Consider the following 18,825-nt stretch of genomic DNA (forward strand, 5'->3'; position numbering starts at 1 on the left):
GTCTCCACTTTCCTTCCTAATCTGCAATTGCCTCTCTGGCCCCACGGCTAACTGTACTACTAAAAAAACATTTTATTAATTAATTTAAAAAAAATACTAATGATTTAAAATTACTTACACTTTACACACTTGAAACTTGCCTACAGCACTTATTCATTGTTGCTTTTATAGTTGTGTAAGTTGCTTTCTTGTCCTCATTTGTAAGTCGCTTTGGATAAAAGCGTCTGCTAAATGACTAAATGTAAATGTAAATCTAGATCATAAAACATTTATTCAGTCTTTAGTGATTAACCGTTTTATTGATTCAGAAGCAAAATACAAAATGGAATACAGTATCTCTGTTCAGAATCAAACATTTACACTTTACAAAACTCAAACAAACTAGTCCCAAACTAAGGCATTGCAGTCACAACTTGGCTACAATTAAACACAATTAAAACCTTCGATACAAGTCAAACTGTGAGGAGAAGAAAAACTAAATAAAAATAAACGAGGTGAATAAATAAAACTAGTCCTTATAAAACCATCAAATTTACACAGCCATATTATTTCTCACTCACTGCAATCTTTGACCCTTATCAAAATAATTAATGTACTTTTAATTAATTAATTAATGTACTTTATACATTTTTATAGTATAAAGCTCAGGAATCTACATCATGGAGAGTCATGGTTGGCCATGTTTGTGTGGATAAATGTAGGGGAGCACACAATGGAAATCACAATAGAAAAAAACGACTGTTTTATAGTAATATCTATTGAAAAACATCTCACAAACACCTAAATAAATTTGACTAATGTGCAGTGGTGTAAACGAATTACAAACACTCAAATTACTGTAATTGAGTAGTTTTTCTCAGGAATTGTAATTTACTAAGTAGTTTTAAAAATGGATACTCTTACTCTTCCTTGGGTACATTTTTAGTGCAGTATCTGTACTTTTACTCAACTATTTCAAAGTCAAAGTCAAAGTCAGCTTTATTGTCAATTCAGCCACATGTACAAGACATACAGAGAATCGAAATTGCGTTACTCTCAGACCCAAGGTGCTTAACATTAATATAAAATATATATATAAAAAATAGTAGAGTTTAAGAAAAAAAGAAAATTTACAGTATATACATTGCACATAAATGTGGTCTAAAAAATATACATATGTAATAAAAATTGTAAACAATACAGTGACATTAAGGGCATATAGCAATGAGTGCAAAGTAAACCAGAGTTGTGCAGATAAAAAAAACAGTATAGTGCAAAAAGAACTTGTAAACATGATAATTGTGATAAAGTGACAGTGACATATTGGGAGGTAGTATAGTGTGTCTGCATAAAGTGACCAGTGCAGATGAGTGTGTGTGTGTGTGTGAGTGTGTGTGTGTGTGTGTGTGTGTGTGTGTGTGAGTGTGTGTGTATGTGTGTCAGAGTCCAGAGGTGCGAGGGGAGGAGGTGCGTGGGGAGGGAGCGGGGAGCAGAGCTGGTAGAGAGTTCAGCTTCCTGACAGCCTGATGGATGAAGCTGTCTTTCAGTCTGTTGGTCCTGGCCTGGAGACTGCGCAGTCTCCTCCCTGATGGCAGCAGACTGAAGAAGCTGTGCATAGGGTGGGTGGCATCTGCTGTTATGCAGAGGGCTTTACGGGTAAGACGTGTGCTGTAAATGTCCTGAAGGGAGGGGAGAGAGACACCAATGATCTTCTCAGCTGTTCTCACTATGCGTTGAAGTGTTTTCCTGCAGGATGCATTGCAGGTTCCAAACCACACAGTGATGCAGCTGGTCAGGATGCTCTCAATAGTGCCTCTGTAGAAGGTGTACATGATTGGGGCTGGTGCTCTTGCTCTTTTGAGTTTGCGGAGGAAGTAGAGACGCTGCTGTGATTTTTTGGCCAGTGCAGTGGAGTTTTTAGTCCAGGAGAGATCCTCAGTGATGTGTACACCCAGGAACTTGGTGCTGCTCACACGCTCCACAGTCGCACCGTTGATGGTCAGTGGAGCATGGAGAGTGTGCTCTTTCCTGAAGTCAACAACAATCTCTTTCGTCTTCTCCAAATTCAAAAAGAGATTGTTGTCTCTGCACCACTCAGCCAGACGGCTCACCTCACTTCTGTAGTTTTCCTCATCGCTTTTGTTGATGAGACCCATCACAGTTGTGTCATCCGCAAACTTGATGAACAGATTGGAGTTCAATCAATGAACAGATTGGAGTTCATTTTCCTTCAGCCTGCAGTCACTACTTTATTTTTTCTTGTCTATGGGAATTAGAAAAATCAGTCTGTAATTCCTGTCCAATCAAATCACACATAGAAGGTAAATTGCATCACAATGAATACTACAAGACATGTGCATCTTACATGGGAAGCATTAAAAGTGTCCAAGAAGATGTTCAAAATCTTTACACCCATTGTCCCAGAGAATGTTTAGATCAGGGATGCCCAAATACGGTCATGGAGGGCCGATGTCCTGCAGATTTTAGCTCCAACTTGCCTCAACACACCTGCACAGATGTTTCTTGAAAGCCTAGTATGAGATTGATTAGCTAGCCCAGGTGCAACTAATTCGGATGGGAACTAAACTTTGCAGGACACCGGCCCTCCAGGACCGAGTATGGGCACCCCTGGTTTAGATTCATGTCACTGATTAGAAGACGATGAACATTTACAGTATGATAACCGAATGGTCTTAAACACCCAGCAGGCACAAGAAAATAACATGCCGTCAGATTGAAATTGTACCCTAATGTCGTGGAGATGCTGCATTTTGTTTGGAAATGAAAATCGGATTTACATCAGAACTCACCATCAGGCCAATGTCAATGTCCAACCTAACACCAACTAAATATCAACATCTAATGATGTAACAGCTTGACGTTGTGTCGATGTTATCACTATGACGTCTATGAGACGTTGAATTTTGGTTGCCATAATACCTGATGAATAAATGTCAGTATTTGACATCAATAGGATGCTGGTTTAAGATGTTCGACGTTGGATTTTGGTCACTTTCTAAACAACCTAAAATCAACCAAATATCAACGTCATTTGATGTCATTATTGGACATTAAAATAATGTTGTCCTTAGACGCTGGCTAAGCATTGAATTTTGGTCACCTGACATCACAACCTAAATCTAACCTAATATTAACGTCTTATGACATTGTGTGCCTGCTGGGCAATAACTAAATGCACTACAGAATGTTACGTTTACACACATCCACAAATTACATGTAAATGCATCAGCTTTTAACAGCATAAAACTCACTGCTCACTACTCACGAGTACTTTTAAAAGGCCTACTTTTTACTCATACTTTGAGTAATATTTACAACAGGTACTTTTACTCTACTCACACTACATTTTTAGGCGAGTAATGGTACTTTACTTGAGTAGGCTTTTTCAGTTCTCCTTCCACCACTGCTAATGTGTATATACCTATATAAACGCTTATCGTGTGTCTGAGAAGCTAATAATATGTATTTCACATTCGAAGCGGATTAATCAAATGAACAGGTTTATTTGTAACTGACTGGTCATCAAAGAGCTGCAGCAAGAAAACATCTCCATATATGATTTTCTTCTTAATTTTTATTGTGAGGACTTATTGTTTACTGCTGAGGAGTGTATGTGTATGATACAATAAAGCCTTAGAGATCAATGGGGATCAGGCTCCCTTGTCTTTAAGTGTCCAGAATGCATTGCACTGTTACGACACATGTACGTTGTCCATCTGCTTGCACATCTAATCGGTGTATATGTGTCTGTTTCAGGCTGTGTCGTGGCCGGAGGTCAATGGTGTAGTGATCAGTTATTCAGCATGGTGTCACAGTCAGCTGGATTCCTCACGCTGGAGCTGCAATGTTACAAACACCTCCAAAAGTTTCTGTGTGCTCTTCGTCTCAGATCATCCCTGTGTCTGCAGCTTAACAGCCATCAACTCTGCTGGAGCTTCACCAGCAGCTCACATCTTCATCCCTGCACACACACATACAGGTACAAACACCACTGCTGCTCTAATACCTGCTCACTACACTACACAACTCTGACATAATCATTGATCAAATATATCATATACTGTTGAGGGATTAAATTGTTGTAAACATTTTTGAGATAATATAATATAATATAATATAATATAATATAATATAATATAATATAATATAATATAATATAATATAATATAATATAATATAATATAATATAATATAATATAATATAATAAAAGGCGACACAGTGGCGCAGTAGGTAGTGCTGTCGCCTCACAGCAAGAAGGTCGCTGGTTCGAGCCTCAGCTCAGTTGGCGTTTCTGTGAGGAGTTTGTTTGCATGTTCTCCCTGCATTTGCGTGGGTTTCCTCCGGGTGCTCCGGTTTCCCCCACAGTCCAAAGACATGCGGTACATGTGAACTGGGTAGGCTAAATTGTCCGTAGTGTATGAGTGTGTGTGTGGATGTTTCCCAGAGATGGGTTGCGGCTGGAAGGGTATCTGCTGCGTACTGTGGCGACCCCAGATTAATAAAGGGAGTAAGCCGACAAGAAAATGAATGAATGAATGTAATGTAATGTAATGTAATGTAATGTAATATAATATAATATAATATAATATAATATAATATAATATAATATAATATAATTATTAATTGGAATCAATTATAGCTTGTTGCTTTTAATTTATTTTAAGTGTTTGTATTTACTTTAAAGTTTTGAGTCTGTTGGGTTTAATTTAGGCTTAAAAAAATCTAACCATGACAAAATAGCTTTCATATGTAAAGCAAATCTTAAAGTAGAGTTTACCACAATAATTACTTAAAATATTTTACAATGTTTTGTACTATACTCTACAAAACAACTATAGAGTCTAAAAATGCTGAATTATTTCAACAAATTGGGGTAAAAGGACCTAACCCAACCCTTTGGTTATGCATTGTTTTATACAATCTGTCCAGATTTCATTTGAAATAACCCAACATTTCTAGAGTGTAAATGCCATGTGTGTAACCGCGGGGAGTGACACATACAACTGAGGTAAGATTCACAATGCAGGTTTATTCGTCGTCAGGCAAGCAATGGTTAATACAGGTACAAACGGGTATGTGAAGGCAGTCCAGAAACAGGCGAGAGGTCAAAAGGCAGGCGGCAGACAAGGACAAGGATGCTAACAAGGCTAAGGTCGGTACACAGGATAACAAGACTGGGAAACGCGTTGTAGTGCTACTGACAGTAAACAAGACTCGGCAAACTGAATAGGTGAGTGTGTGGCTTAAGTAGTGTGTGCAATCAGTCTCTGACAATCCTCAGGTGGTGCGAGTAATCAGTCTAGATGAGAAAGCATGTGTGAGTGTGACCTGAGTTTATGTATGAATATGTAGTCCAACAATGGTGGAATTGTAGTCCAAGGTTATGGTGAGTGAGAACCAGCGATCTAATGGATTACCATCACTGGTAATCGTGACATAGTGCAATGACAAAAAAGACAAATATGCATGTTTTTTACAATCTACATTGAAAGGTCAAGTCATAATTTCACAAAAAATTTAAGCCAATCACCTTTAGTCTTGAATATAGTGATGTTTTTCAGGAAATAACACACAAACATTAATGAATACAGCATCATTTTCAGGAACTTTGGTTAATTTATCCTAAAACCATCTCCCATTTCCTGTCCTAGATGAGCTCCCGCCACCTCAAAACATCAGCGTGACCCCGTTGGATGAGACTCAGCTTAAGGTGGAATGGACAGCGTCTCTAAACCAATCAGAGAGCGGCTTCATGCTGCAGTGGACATCTGTGCCTCACATTGGCCCGAGTGATCTGTACTGGCAACCGTTCAATGAAACTGCAAGAAGTTTTGTAGTTACAGGTCTGAAAAACAAACACTTTTATTATATATTTTTATATTTTAAATATAACACTTTTGTGTTCTTATATATCTATATCTATCTATATCTATCTATATCTATCTATCTATCTATCTATCTATCTATCTATCTATCTATCTATCTATCTATCTATCTATCTATCTATCTATCTATCTATCTATCTATCTATCTATCTATCTATCTATCTATCTATCTATCTATCTATCTATCTATCTATATATATATATATATATATATATATATATATATGTATGTATGTATGTATGTATGTATGTATGTATGTATATATATATATATATATATACATATATATATATATATATATATATATATTGTAGCGAGGCAGAGGGAAAACACAAACACCGTAGATAATGTTACAAACAATGCCCCGGAGGGTGCCTTTATTTACAAGTGATATTGGGGTGAAAGAGTGCTCTTCTTAAAGGTGCGTGCTCAAGTGCTCCGGGGAGATGGTGAAGGCTGGTGAGAAGTAGAGTGTTGGATCGGTCACGAGCTGGACTCGGCTGTGGGAGAGACAGAGAGAGACAAGCGTTAGCGCAGGGAGTCATGTCAAATGAAGCTCACTTCCTTCTGTGTGGGGCTGGCTTATATCTCTCCCTGGCTGATGAGGTCCAGCTGTGAGCGATCCGAGGTTGATGAGAGATCCAGCTGGTGTGGATTTGTGCCCAGGGCGACGTGGTATTACATGGCTCGCTACATTCCCCCCCCCTTAGCGTCGTCCTGGTCCTGGGTGTCCTGCGAAGGAAGAGCAGTGTATTGAGAGGGGGGGTAGAATGTTTCGACAGACCTGCCCATCCTGACCAGAGCCGTGAGAGTCCGTCTGCGTTTCCGTGGGAGGCCCCGGCTCGATGTTGTACGTCGAAGTTGAAATCCTGGAGCGACAGGAACCACCTGGTGACCCGAGCGTTGTTGTTCTTCGCTGTCGCCATCCATTGTAGCGGGGCGTGGTCGGTCACCAGAGTGAATTTCCTGCCAAGGAGATAGTACCTTAGCTCCAGGATTGCCCACTTGATCGCCAGGGCCTCCTTCTCCACCGTTGCGTAGCGGGTCTCTGCGGGGGTCAGCTTCCGACTCACGTACATTATGGGATGTTCTTCATCGCCGTGGACCTGGGAGAGGACCGCGCCCAGGCCCGAGTCGGAAGCATCCGTCTGTAGAATGAAGGGGCAGCCGAAGTCAGGTGCGTGCAGTACCGGTGAGGACGTGAGGGACTTCTTTAGGGCTCGGAACGCATCGTCGGCTTCCTTGGTCCATCTTATCCTCTCCGGCTGCCCCTTTCTGGTCAGGTCTGTCAAAGGGCTGGCTATGGATGAGAAGTTAGGTATGAAACATCTATAGTAGCCCGCTAACCCCAGAAATGCACGTACCTGGGTCTTTGTGGTGGGTTGTGGAGTTTCCTGTAGTGCCTTGACCTTGTTTTGCTGTGGCTGTATGAGACCTCGTCCAATGTGGAACCCGAGGTATCTGGCTTCGGCTAGACCCAGGTGGCATTTCTTGGGATTAGCTGTGAGCCCAGCCCGTCGAAGATCTAAGAGCACCCTCCGTAACCGGGATAGGTGTTCTTCCCATGACTCTAAGTGGACGATGAGGTCGTCCAGGTAGGCTGCTGCATATGGCTGGTGGGGCCTCAGCAGGATGTCCATCATTCTTTGGAATGTGGCTGGGGCCCCGTGGAGCCCGAAGGGAAGAACCCGGTATTGCCAGTGCCCACCGGGTGTGGAGAAGGCGGTTTTCTCCTTGGCGTCTTCACTGAGTGGTAACTGCCAGTAGCCTTTGGTGAGGTCGATGGTGGAGATAAATCGGGCTCCACCCAGCCTATCCAGCAGCTCGTCCACCCGAGGCATGGGGTATCCGTCGAACTTGGAGATCTCATTGAGTTTCCTGAAGTCGTTGCAGAAACGGAGGGTGCCATCGGGTTTGGGGACCATCACTATTGGGCTGGACCACGGGCTACGGGATGGTTCGATGATGCCTAACCTTCTCATCTTCTGGATCTCCTCGTCGATAGCCAGCCTGCGAGCCTCTGGAACTCGATAAGGCCTTTGCCGGACGATGGTGCCAGGAGGAGTGATAATGTTGTGTTGGATGATGGAGGTTCGGCCCGGTTTCTCCGAGAACACATCCTTGAACTGACCAACCAAGGCTTGCAGCTCCGCCTTCTGGTTTGGTGAGAGTTGCTCACCAATGTGGACAACGGGAAGAGTTTCTTCAGCGAAGGCAACGAGATGACCTGGAGCTGCAACCCACTTCTTCATAAGATTTATGTGGTAGAGTTGTTCTTCCCGTCTTCGTCCCGGCTGACGGACTCGATAATTTACCGGCCCTACCCTTTCTACCACGGTGTATGGTCCCTTCCAGGATGCGAGGAACTTCGACGTTGTGGTAGGTATGAGTATCATCACCTTGTCCCCTGGGTGGAACTCTCTGGGTTGGGCGGGCCGGTTATACAATCTCTGCTGGGCGCGCTGGGCTTCGGTCAGGTGTTGTTTGACGATGGGCATGATTTTGTCGATGCGTTCTCTCATGTCCCGTACGTGTTCAATCACCGACCGCTGGGGGGCTGGTTCCTGTTCCCAGGCTTGACGAGCCACATCCAATAGGCCTCGGGGTTGGCGGCCAAACAGCAGTTCGAAGGGGGTAAATCCTGTGGAGGCCTGGGGAACTTCCCTGATACCGAATAACACGTACGGGATCATGAGGTCCCAGTCGCGCCCGTCCTCTGCCACCACCCGTCGGAGCATCTGCTTCAGAGTCTTGTTAAAGCGCTCGACAAGGCCGTCCGTCTGTGGATGATATACAGAGGTTTTTAGCTGTTTTACCTTGAGTAGGTGACAGAGGTCTGCCATCAACCGGGACATGAAGGGGGTGCCCTGGTCGGTCAGTATCTCCGTTGGGATTCCCACTCGACTGCATAGCAGAAACAGCTCCTTCGCGATGGCCGATGACGTGGCTTTCCTCAGGGGAATCGCTTCAGGGTATCTGGTGGCATAATCGAGGATAACAAGGATGTGCTCATGTCCCCGGGCCGACTTCGGCAAAGGCCCTACCAAGTCCATACCAATTCGGGTGAAGGGCACATCGATGATGGGTAGTGGTATTAGAGGGCTGGGGGGTGGTCGTTGGGGAGACGTTCTCTGGCAGATGTCACATGCCTGGCAATACCTTTTTACTTCCCCGTCTAGCCCCGGCCAATGGAAACGGTCGCGGATCCTTTTTACCGTGTTGGCCGCTCCCAGATGTCCAGCCATCGGGTGGGTATGTGCCAGTTCTAAGACCGTCTCCCTCTTGATCCTCGGGACGACCAATAGTGTCTTCTTTTCCCCCCGCCTCTCTGCGACACAGTACAGCAGACCATTTTCCACAATAAAATGTGGGAGGGGGTGAGGGCTGGGAAGTCGCTCATTACCTTCGATGATCCGTACTTGTGGCCAGCAGTGTTTGAGCGTTTCATCTTCCCTTTGTGCTCTACCAAAATCGCCTCCTGCGGTTATCTGTTGAAACAGATCAAAGTATAGATTAGCAGATATGGATGACTCACCCCCTCTGTCGCTCTCGGTGGTCATCAGCGCTGGTTTGCGGTCCCGATGAGCCCGTGGCTTGTTCTTCTTCTTTGAACGAGCCGATGGAGCGTGGTGGTGAGTTAGGAGTTCGTCGAACCCCGGCCAGTCTCTGCCCAGTAAGAGGGACACAGGAAGATCTGGAACAACCCCGACTTCGATTCGCCATCTACCTGGTTTCGCCGCGATGGTCACTCTTCGGGCGGGTACGTGGCGGGTATCACCATGCACACATGTGATCGGAATTCGCCCTTTGCTTTCATGATGATATTTTAAAATTTTCGGGTGAACTAGAGTGATGGCGCTTCCTGTGTCTAAAGTGGCCGTTTGTGTTTTTCCCTCTAGCTGGACTTTATGGGTGGGAGCTTCGGGAGGGATATTGCGGTGAACCGCGCACCCTGCTGTCCAGGCCGGGGTCGAGTGCGTCGTCGGCTCGGTGGGCATCGGCTCGTCCATCGGGCTGGGGACCGCTGGTCTGCCGCCTGGTCGCGCTGTGCCCTCCACCGGTCGCCAAGGTGCACTTACCCTCCGGGGTGGCAGAGCCGCTCTCTCCCCGTTATCTCGGGCGATGTGAGCTTCAGCCAGCTCGATCGCCTCCACCAGGGTGGCCAGTGACTCAGGATTTCGCATGCTGGTGAGTGTTCGCAAACGTCGGGGTAACGCACGCATCATCTTCTCGATGATCACCTTCTCAGCGACCTGGACCGCCGAGGGATCTCCTCCCAATAACCATAGCCTTCCCAGGCGAGAAAGTTGAGCTGCTTGAGTTCTCACTGGTTGCTTCTCGTCGTAAGACCACTGGGAAAACTGTTGGGCTGCGCTGATTGTGGATAGCCCCATTCTGGCTAATATTTCCTTTTTTAACGCTTTGTAATCTTCATTTTTAGGTGTCTCTAGTGAAAAATATGCTCGTTGCGCTTCTCCTGTGAGAAACGGAGCCAACATTCTCGCCCAGTTTTCTTTTGGCCAGCCTTCTCTCTCGGCAATAACCTCAAAGGTATGTAAATAAGCGTCAATATCATCCAGGTCGCTGAGTTTAGTGAGATGATGATGCGCACTCACTTCGGGAGTCGGATGGTGTCTGGCCGCCTGGCGGAGCTGCTGTTCCAGTCGATCCTGTCTGGCTGTAAGCTGCTCAGAGATGGAATTCTGTTTACTGGAGATCTCCGCTAGGTGGAGCAGTACCTCTTCCAAAGACATGGCGACGGGATGTTGACAGCCGAGCAAGAGGAAGCGTGGGAGAGAGAGAGAGCGGATGCCTGTCTGTAACAAACACAGAGAAAAATTCAGCGGTTATTTTCTACTTAATGGTGAGTGTTTCTTCTGAATTTTTCCCTCTGCAATGCCCGCATTCTCCACCAGTTGTAGCGAGGCAGAGGGAAAACACAAACACCGTAGATAATGTTACAAACAATGCCCCGGAGGGTGCCTTTATTTACAAGTGATATTGGGGTGAAAGAGTGCTCTTCTTAAAGGTGCGTGCTCAAGTGCTCCGGGGAGATGGTGAAGGCTGGTGAGAAGTAGAGTGTTGGATCGGTCACGAGCTGGACTCGGCTGTGGGAGAGACAGAGAGAGACAAGCGTTAGCGCAGGGAGTCATGTCAAATGAAGCTCACTTCCTTCTGTGTGGGGCTGGCTTATATCTCTCCCTGGCTGATGAGGTCCAGCTGTGAGCGATCCGAGGTTGATGAGAGATCCAGCTGGTGTGGATTTGTGCCCAGGGCGACGTGGTATTACATGGCTCGCTACATTATGTATATATATATGTATGTATGTATGTATGTATGTATGTATGTATGTATGTATGTATATATATATATATATATATATATATATATATATATATATATATATATATATATATATATATATATATATATATATATATATACATATATATACATATATACACACACACACAAGCAAGAAAGTTGCTGGTTCGAGCCTTATATATATATATGTATATATAAGGCTCGAATCAGCGACTTTCTTGCTGTGAGGCGTCAGCAGTACCTACTGTGCCACTGCGTCGCCCATATATATATATATATATATATATATATATATATATATATATATATATATATATATATAAGCAGCAGAAACCGTTGCGTATTCACTAACATCACTCTAGAGCTAGTATTTGAATGAGTCTCTAGTATAATGTCTAAAGTGACGACAAAACAGCTGATTTTGCTCAGATTTTTGGATTATAAGGCTGAACAGCATGAAATATCAGTCTATATGAGTCTACAGAGATTTCCCAGTATTTCTCTGTTGCAATTTGCATATCACAATAATTACCCAGAAAAAGCCAAAGCAACTCAAACAGTAGCAGATCACTGTTGTGATTGTGCTAAGGAAAAACGCTAAACACATGCGGGCATTTCTTCTTCCTTTCTTTTTGCTGAACTAGTCTGCAAAAACGAAAACAGGAGACTTATTAGAAACAAACAGATGAGATGGCCGACCAAAAAGTAACTTTGGGTTATACACAGAATACATACATTCCTAATATGCAGGTCTCATCTCATAATCAAGACACTACAATACTATGTTATAAATACAGCACTACAACAAAGAGAGATTAACTTAAAATGTCACTTAGCAGTTTAATAATGTTTTAATCAGCTGTAGTTTGAAAGTATGCCAATCTCTTCTCCTCTTAGGGCTTATTATGCGGTCTCTGTCACCATCTTGTGGCGGAACGTCAACCATGTTTTCTCTGGTCAGTATGATAGGCTGATAGATGCTGACGCACTGAATTTATACGCTCCCAAATAATAAATATTCTAAAATAGGCACTGATCTAATAAGTAATCTGTACAGTTGCAATCTAAACAACTACATATTCGACTAAAAAGCCTCAAAAGTATATTATGTTGTCCAACAGCTGCAATATTTGTCAGACTGTAGTGAGATTATTGATCTTCTGTCACTCTGTGTGGGTGAAGGAACACACAAAGGTGAAGAGGCTGTAGGAGTTATGTAATTGCAGAATATTGCACGGCTATCAGCCAATCAGATTCGAGAACCAGACAGAACTGTTGTGTATATATACATAAACATTAACAGTTTCAGTTAATGGTGTGTGTGTGTGTGTGTGTGTGTGTGTGTGTGTGTGTGTGTGTGTGTGTGTGTGTGTGTGTGTGTGTGTGTGTGTGTGTGTGTGTGTGTGTGTGTGTGTGTTTCAGGTCTTCTGCCTGGAGTGCCATATAATCTGTCAGTAGTGAGTCTGTTTGGACGACGGACCGGAGGTGAAATATCAGCCATCGCTTTCACACAGGAAGAAGGTCAGAAATTACTCTGAAATTGTGCATTTCTTTCAAACTGAAACTGTGGGATTGCTGCTGAAATCTTTATAGAATCATACACCAGGTTTAATTCATCCTGAATGTTGGTTAATGTAAGGTTTTTAGTCCATTCCAAATATCCCGTTTTTTTTCCGGGTGCCAAACTTTTTCTTTTGACTATTTTTATATATATATATACACCATATTTATTGTATGGCATTTATTTCAAATCTGTTGTCATTTTGTTTTATATTATTTTCAAAAATATAATATAGATAATAATAACATTTGCGTACAATCACCGGCCACTTTATTAGGTACACCTATCCACCTGCTCGCTAACACAAATTTCTAATCAGGCAATCACATGGCGGCAACTCAATGCATTTAGGCATGTTGACATGGTCAAGACGATCTGCTGCAGTTCAAACCAAACATCAGAATGGGGAAGAAAGGGGATTTAAGTGACTTTGAACGTGGAATGGTTGTTAGTCCCTGACGGGCTGGTCTGAGTATTTCAGAAACTGCTGATCTACTGGGGTTTTTACGCACAACCATCTCTAGGGTTTTAGAGAATGGTTCAAAAAAGAGGAAATATCCAGTGAGCGGCAGTTCTGTGGGTGCAAATGCCTTGTTGATGCCAGAGGTCAGAGGAGAATGGCCAGACTGGTTCCAGCCAAGGTCTGCAGAAGAGCATTTCTGAACACACAACACGTCCAACCTAGGGGCAGATGGGCTACAGCAGCAGAAGACCACACTGGGGCCACTCCTGTCAACTAAGAACAGGAAACTGAGGCTACAATTCGCACAGGCTCACCAAAATTGGACAATAGATGATTGGAGAAATGTTGCCTGGTCTGATGAGTCTCGATTTCTGCTGCCACATTAAGATGGTAGGGTCAAAATTTGACATCAACAACATGAAAGAATGGATCCATACTGCCTTGTATAAACGGTTCAGGCTGCTGCTGGTGGTGTAATGGTGTGGGGGATATTTTCTTGGCACACTTTGGGCTCATTAGTACGATTTGAGCATCATGTAGTAATAGTAAAACAGTATACTATATATGTATGTATGTATGAATGTATGTATTGTTGTTTTTATATTATTATTATTATTATTATTATTATTATTATTATTATTATTATTATTATTATTAACTTCTTCCCAATTATACATAAAAAAATTTTATCTACTATAAATATCAGTGTCTACCAGTTTCAAACATTTTTAAAAATATGTTTTTGCTTTCAAAAATATAAGAAACCCAATAAAGCTTAAAACCACATGAGGGTGGGTACATGGTGTTTTTTTATTTTTATTTAGTGGTGAACTAGAGAAATAAAGGCAGACACTATAGATGTAATTGACTGCTGAACGTGTTGTGTTTCAGCGCCCTCTGTTGGCCCACAGCTGACAGTGCTAAAGATCTCCAGCAGCTCAGTTTCTCTCAAATGGGATCCTGTTCCTTTACAGAAACTCCACGGCTTCATCCAGCACTACAGCGTCCTGTGGAGTATAAACGGCAAAGACAAAAGTAAGATGCTTCATTATGCAAAATAAGACGCTTTATTTTGCTAAATACCCAAATAGCAAAAGGTAGAGCTGCAGGATTTTGGAAAAATCGAATGTTATGTTATTTTATTTTCTGCAGTCTATGTTGCGATATGAACTCAATTTGATCAGATGACTTTAATAGCTCTATTTGGAATGAATTCATTAGTTTAGATTGAATGCGATACAATTGAACAGACTAGAATAGAATATAATAGAATAGAATAGAATAAAATAGAATAGAATAAAACAATAGAATGGAATTAAAGAGAATAGAATGAAATACAATATAATGAAATAAGAATAGAGTAGCATAGAATCGAACAAAACTAAATAAAATAGAACGAAACAGAATAGAAAAAATAAATGAAATAGTATAGAATAGAATGAAATAGGACAGAACAGAATAGAATAGAATGAAATAAAATAGAATAAAACAATAGAAAAGAATGAAATTAAATAGAATATAATAAAACAATAGAATAGAATGAAATTAAATAGAATAGAATGAAATTAAATAGAATAAAACATAGTAAAATAGAATAAAACAGAACATAATAAAATGGAATGAAATAGAATAGAATAAGCCAGAACAAAATAGAATAAAACAGAATAGAATAGAATGAAGTAGAATACAATACAATAAAACAATAGAATAGAATGAAATAGACTAGAATAGAATATAGTTTTATTCCCTTAGAATGGAATAAAAAAAGAATTGAATAGAATAAATTAAATGAAATAGTATAGAATAGAATGAAATAGAATACAACAGAATATAATGGAATGAAACAGAATAGACTGGAATAGAATAGAATAAAATAGAATAAAACAAAAGAATAGAACGGAATTAAATAGAATAGAATGAAATAGTAATATGTTATAGGAAATACATGGAAAAATCTCCTTGTTCTGTTAAATAAATAACACTTTGTAAAATTTTTGAAAAATAATTCAAATTTCAAAGCAGGGTTAATAATGTAGTCTTCAATTGTGTGTGTGTGTGTGTGTGTGTGTGTGTGTGTGTGTGTGTGTGTGTGTGTGTGTGTGTGTGTATGTGTGTGTGTAGGTGAGCAGGTGGACGCTGGTGTTTGTCAGATGTCTCTGGGTGGTCTGACAGCAGGAGTGTATAATATCAGTGTAAAAGCTCACACTGCAGCAGGTGGCGCTGTCGGACCATGGCAGATGGTGGCAGTGGGTAAAACAACTGCACTTGACTTTCTGATATATTCATGCCCCGTATAAACACAATGTTATCTTTAAACGTGCGTGTGTGTTCTGTTCACAGGGCTTGAGGATGTACAAGTGATTCCCATTCTGCTGTGTGCACTTTTACTGACTTTTCTGATACTGATAATCGCAGTCTGCATGAGGGTGAAGTAAGAGAGCTCAATACATTCATTCATTTTCTTTTTGGTTTAGTCTCTTTATTATTCAAGGGTCACCACAGTAGAATAAACCGCCAACTTATCCAGCACATGTTTCACGCAGCGGATGCCCTTCCAGCCACAACCCAACACTGGGAAACACTCATACGTCATTCACACACATACACTATGGACAATTTAGCTTATTGAATTCACCTACAGCGCATGTCTTTTGACTTTGGGGAAACCGGAGCACCCGGAGGAAACCCATGCCAACACTGGGAGAACATGCAAACTCCACACAGAAATGTTAACTGACCCAGCCGGGACTCAAACCAGCCACCTTCTTGCTGTGAGGCGATCATCCTAACCACTGCGCCACCGTGACACCCAGCACTTGTCTGATATTATTATTATTTTTATTATTATTATTATTATTATTATTATTATTATTATTATTATAATAATAATAAATATTATTATTATTATCATTATTTTTGTTATATGGCTCTAACGGCAATATAAAATTGAAGACAAAATGATTCACCCTCCTTTGAAATTGTAATTATTTAGCAAAGAGAGAACTGTTTACTGTTTAATTGAGAGAATAACTGAGAGAATATTTCTTAAACAACGTTTTAAACATAATAGTTTTATTAACAACTTTCTTTTGTTTATAATAACTAATTTCTTTTAATATTTCATCCATTATTTTTTAAGATACTAGTGTTCCGATTATATTACAATTTAAAGGGTCAACTGGGTTTTTTAGGCAAGTCAATTCTTAGGGGGGCTAATAATATTGACCTTTAAAATAGTTATTTAAGAAAATAAAGAAATAAAACTGCTATTATTCCAGCCAAGCTAAAAGAAATCAGACTTTTAAATCAGCATTTATCAATCAGGAAAACATGACAAACTTTTATTTTTCATTTTTACTTTGTATTATGTTTTCCCAAATTTTTTTAAAAATAAGTTGAGACAGTATGGAAAACACAAATAAAAAATTCATGAAAGAAATTTCATTGCAGACAATATAAACAGGCAAAATTTCATGTTATGTTTGGTCAACTTCCTGTCATTTGTAAATATGCATCCTTTCCTGTCATTCAGACCTGCTACACATTCGAAAAAAAGTTGGGACAGGAGCAGTTTATGGCCAGTGATCAGGTAATTTGGTTATATACTGACTTGATTTGAAACTAGTGATGTAAGCAGGTGATTGTAATTATGGTACAAAAGCAGCATCCAAAACAGGTCTAGTCCTTTATGAGCCAAAATGGGCCGATGATCACCAACAAATATGTGAGAAAATTATTGAAATGTTTAAAAACAATGTTCCTCAAAGACAGATAGGAAGACATTTGGATATTTCAGCTTCAAAAGGTTCAAGGATTCTGAAGGAATTTCAGCGCATAAAGGACAAAGGTACAAGCCTAATCTGAAGACCTGTGATCTTCGATCTCTCATGCGGCACTGCATCAAGAATCCTCAAACATCTTTAAGCGATATCACCACATGGACACAGGACTATTTTGGCAAACCTTTAAGTACCACAATACGTAGTTACATCCACAAATGCCAGTTAAAACTGTACTGTACCAAAAGGAAGCCCTATGTTAACAGTGTCCAGAAGTGCTGTCGACTTATCTGGGCTCGGAAGCATCTGGGATGGACCATCATAAAGTGGAAACATGTATTGTGGTCAGATGAATCAGTATTTCAGGTATTTTGGGGGGGGGGAAATGGACGCTGTGTGCTCCAGACGTTACCAGCAACAAGTACAAAAGCCAGGGTCTGTCAGGGTTGTGTCAGAGGCAAAAGTAACTTAGGGTGCTTTCACACCTGTGAATCGATTCAGTTGTTCCGAAACAGAGATTACAAATGTTACATTGTTGCTCTTTGCTCTTGGAGCGGTTCGCTTTCACACTGCAAAGTTTCTAATCGGACCAAAAGAGCTAAAACAAGTCCCGTGCGAGTAAACTCTCCTCACATTGGTCAGAGTGTCAGGGTTTTTTTTGCAGCGTCCCGCTCAGCTGTCAGGAGAGTTGGTGGTTTGGTGGTGATTGACAGGGTGCGCGCGCGTGACGTGTCTGAGAAGAGACGCGGTGGGGAGGGGTGAGAAGGGTGCGCGACGATGCCTAGGACCGGGAGGGAGACGCGAGATTACGGGGAGATCATCACTCGTTTGCGGGCATCCGGAGACTCGCGAAACTTCCCGCCCTACTCATAATTCTCTCTTCATATAGCCGTAAGCCTATTACATATCCATAAAACACTGTGATATAACCGCGCTCAGATCGGATCGCTTTCTCACTGCAATCGAACCGCTCCAGGGTTCGTTTCAATCGAGCCGAGACCACCTCATTCAAGCGATCTCGGAGCGATTACTTTGGCGCGGAACAGAGCGCGATTGCCCTGTTCACATATGCCAATCGAACCGCGCTAACTGGGCAATCGAGATACGTTCCGAAACAAAAGTGTAGGTGTGAAAGCACCCTTACACTTCTGTGATTGCACCATTAATGCTGAAAAGTACATGGAGATTTGGAGCACAATATGCTGCTTTCTTTTCCAGGGATGCCCAAGCATATTTCAACAAGACAATACAAAACCACATTCTGCACATATTACAAAGTCCTGGCTGAGGAGGAAGAGGACACAGGTACTTGACTGGCCTGCCTGCCGTCCTGACCTGTCTCCAATAGAGAATGTGTGGCGCATTTTGAAGCACAAAATGCGACAATGAAGAGCCCAAACTGTTGCCCACCTTAAGACTTGTTTACAACAAGAATGGGACAAAATTACACCTGAAACACTTCATCACTTGGTGTCTTCAGTCCCTAAATGTTTTTTAAGTGTTGTGAAAAGGAACACAACATTACAAAGTCTTAAATGCTTTACTGTTCCAACTTTTTTGAAATGTGTTGCAAGAACCAAAATTGAAAAACAAAAACAAAAAACAATAATAATCATGAGAAACACATTAAATAAGGCTTGTTGTATTGTCTGCAATGAAATACAAGTCACAGTAAATTTAGAAATCACTACTTTTTTCATTTGCATTTTCCATAGTGTTGCAATGTTTTCTGATTTGGGGTTGGATATATATATATATATATATATATATATATATATATATATATATATATATATACATATACATATAT

At 41.4% G+C, this 18,825-nt stretch overlaps 1 protein-coding gene across 4 annotated transcripts in view; it reads left to right on the forward strand.

The window, feature by feature from the left end:
- LOC101884669 (interleukin-6 receptor subunit beta) overlaps nt 1-18,825 on the forward strand; it is a 54,314-nt gene that overhangs the window by 29,252 nt on the left and 6,237 nt on the right. For all 4 annotated transcript variants that reach the window (XR_015478984.1, XR_015478985.1, XM_087241449.1 and 1 more), the window contains 6 exons: nt 3,757-3,979; nt 5,653-5,844; nt 12,635-12,733; nt 14,128-14,271; nt 15,358-15,486; nt 15,577-15,667. Coding sequence is in view for 2 of the 4 variants with exons in the window: in XM_087241449.1 (XP_087097575.1) it covers nt 3,757-3,979; nt 5,653-5,844; nt 12,635-12,733; nt 14,128-14,271; nt 15,358-15,486; nt 15,577-15,667 (878 nt within the window). In the remaining 2 variants the exon portion in view is untranslated. The remainder of the gene's footprint in view (nt 1-3,756; nt 3,980-5,652; nt 5,845-12,634; nt 12,734-14,127; nt 14,272-15,357; nt 15,487-15,576; nt 15,668-18,825) is intronic.

Source organism: Danio rerio, chromosome 2 (genome assembly GCF_052040795.2).
Source record: "Danio rerio strain M-AB ecotype USA chromosome 2, GRCz13ab, whole genome shotgun sequence".
Taxonomy (NCBI): domain Eukaryota; kingdom Metazoa; phylum Chordata; class Actinopteri; order Cypriniformes; family Danionidae; genus Danio; species Danio rerio.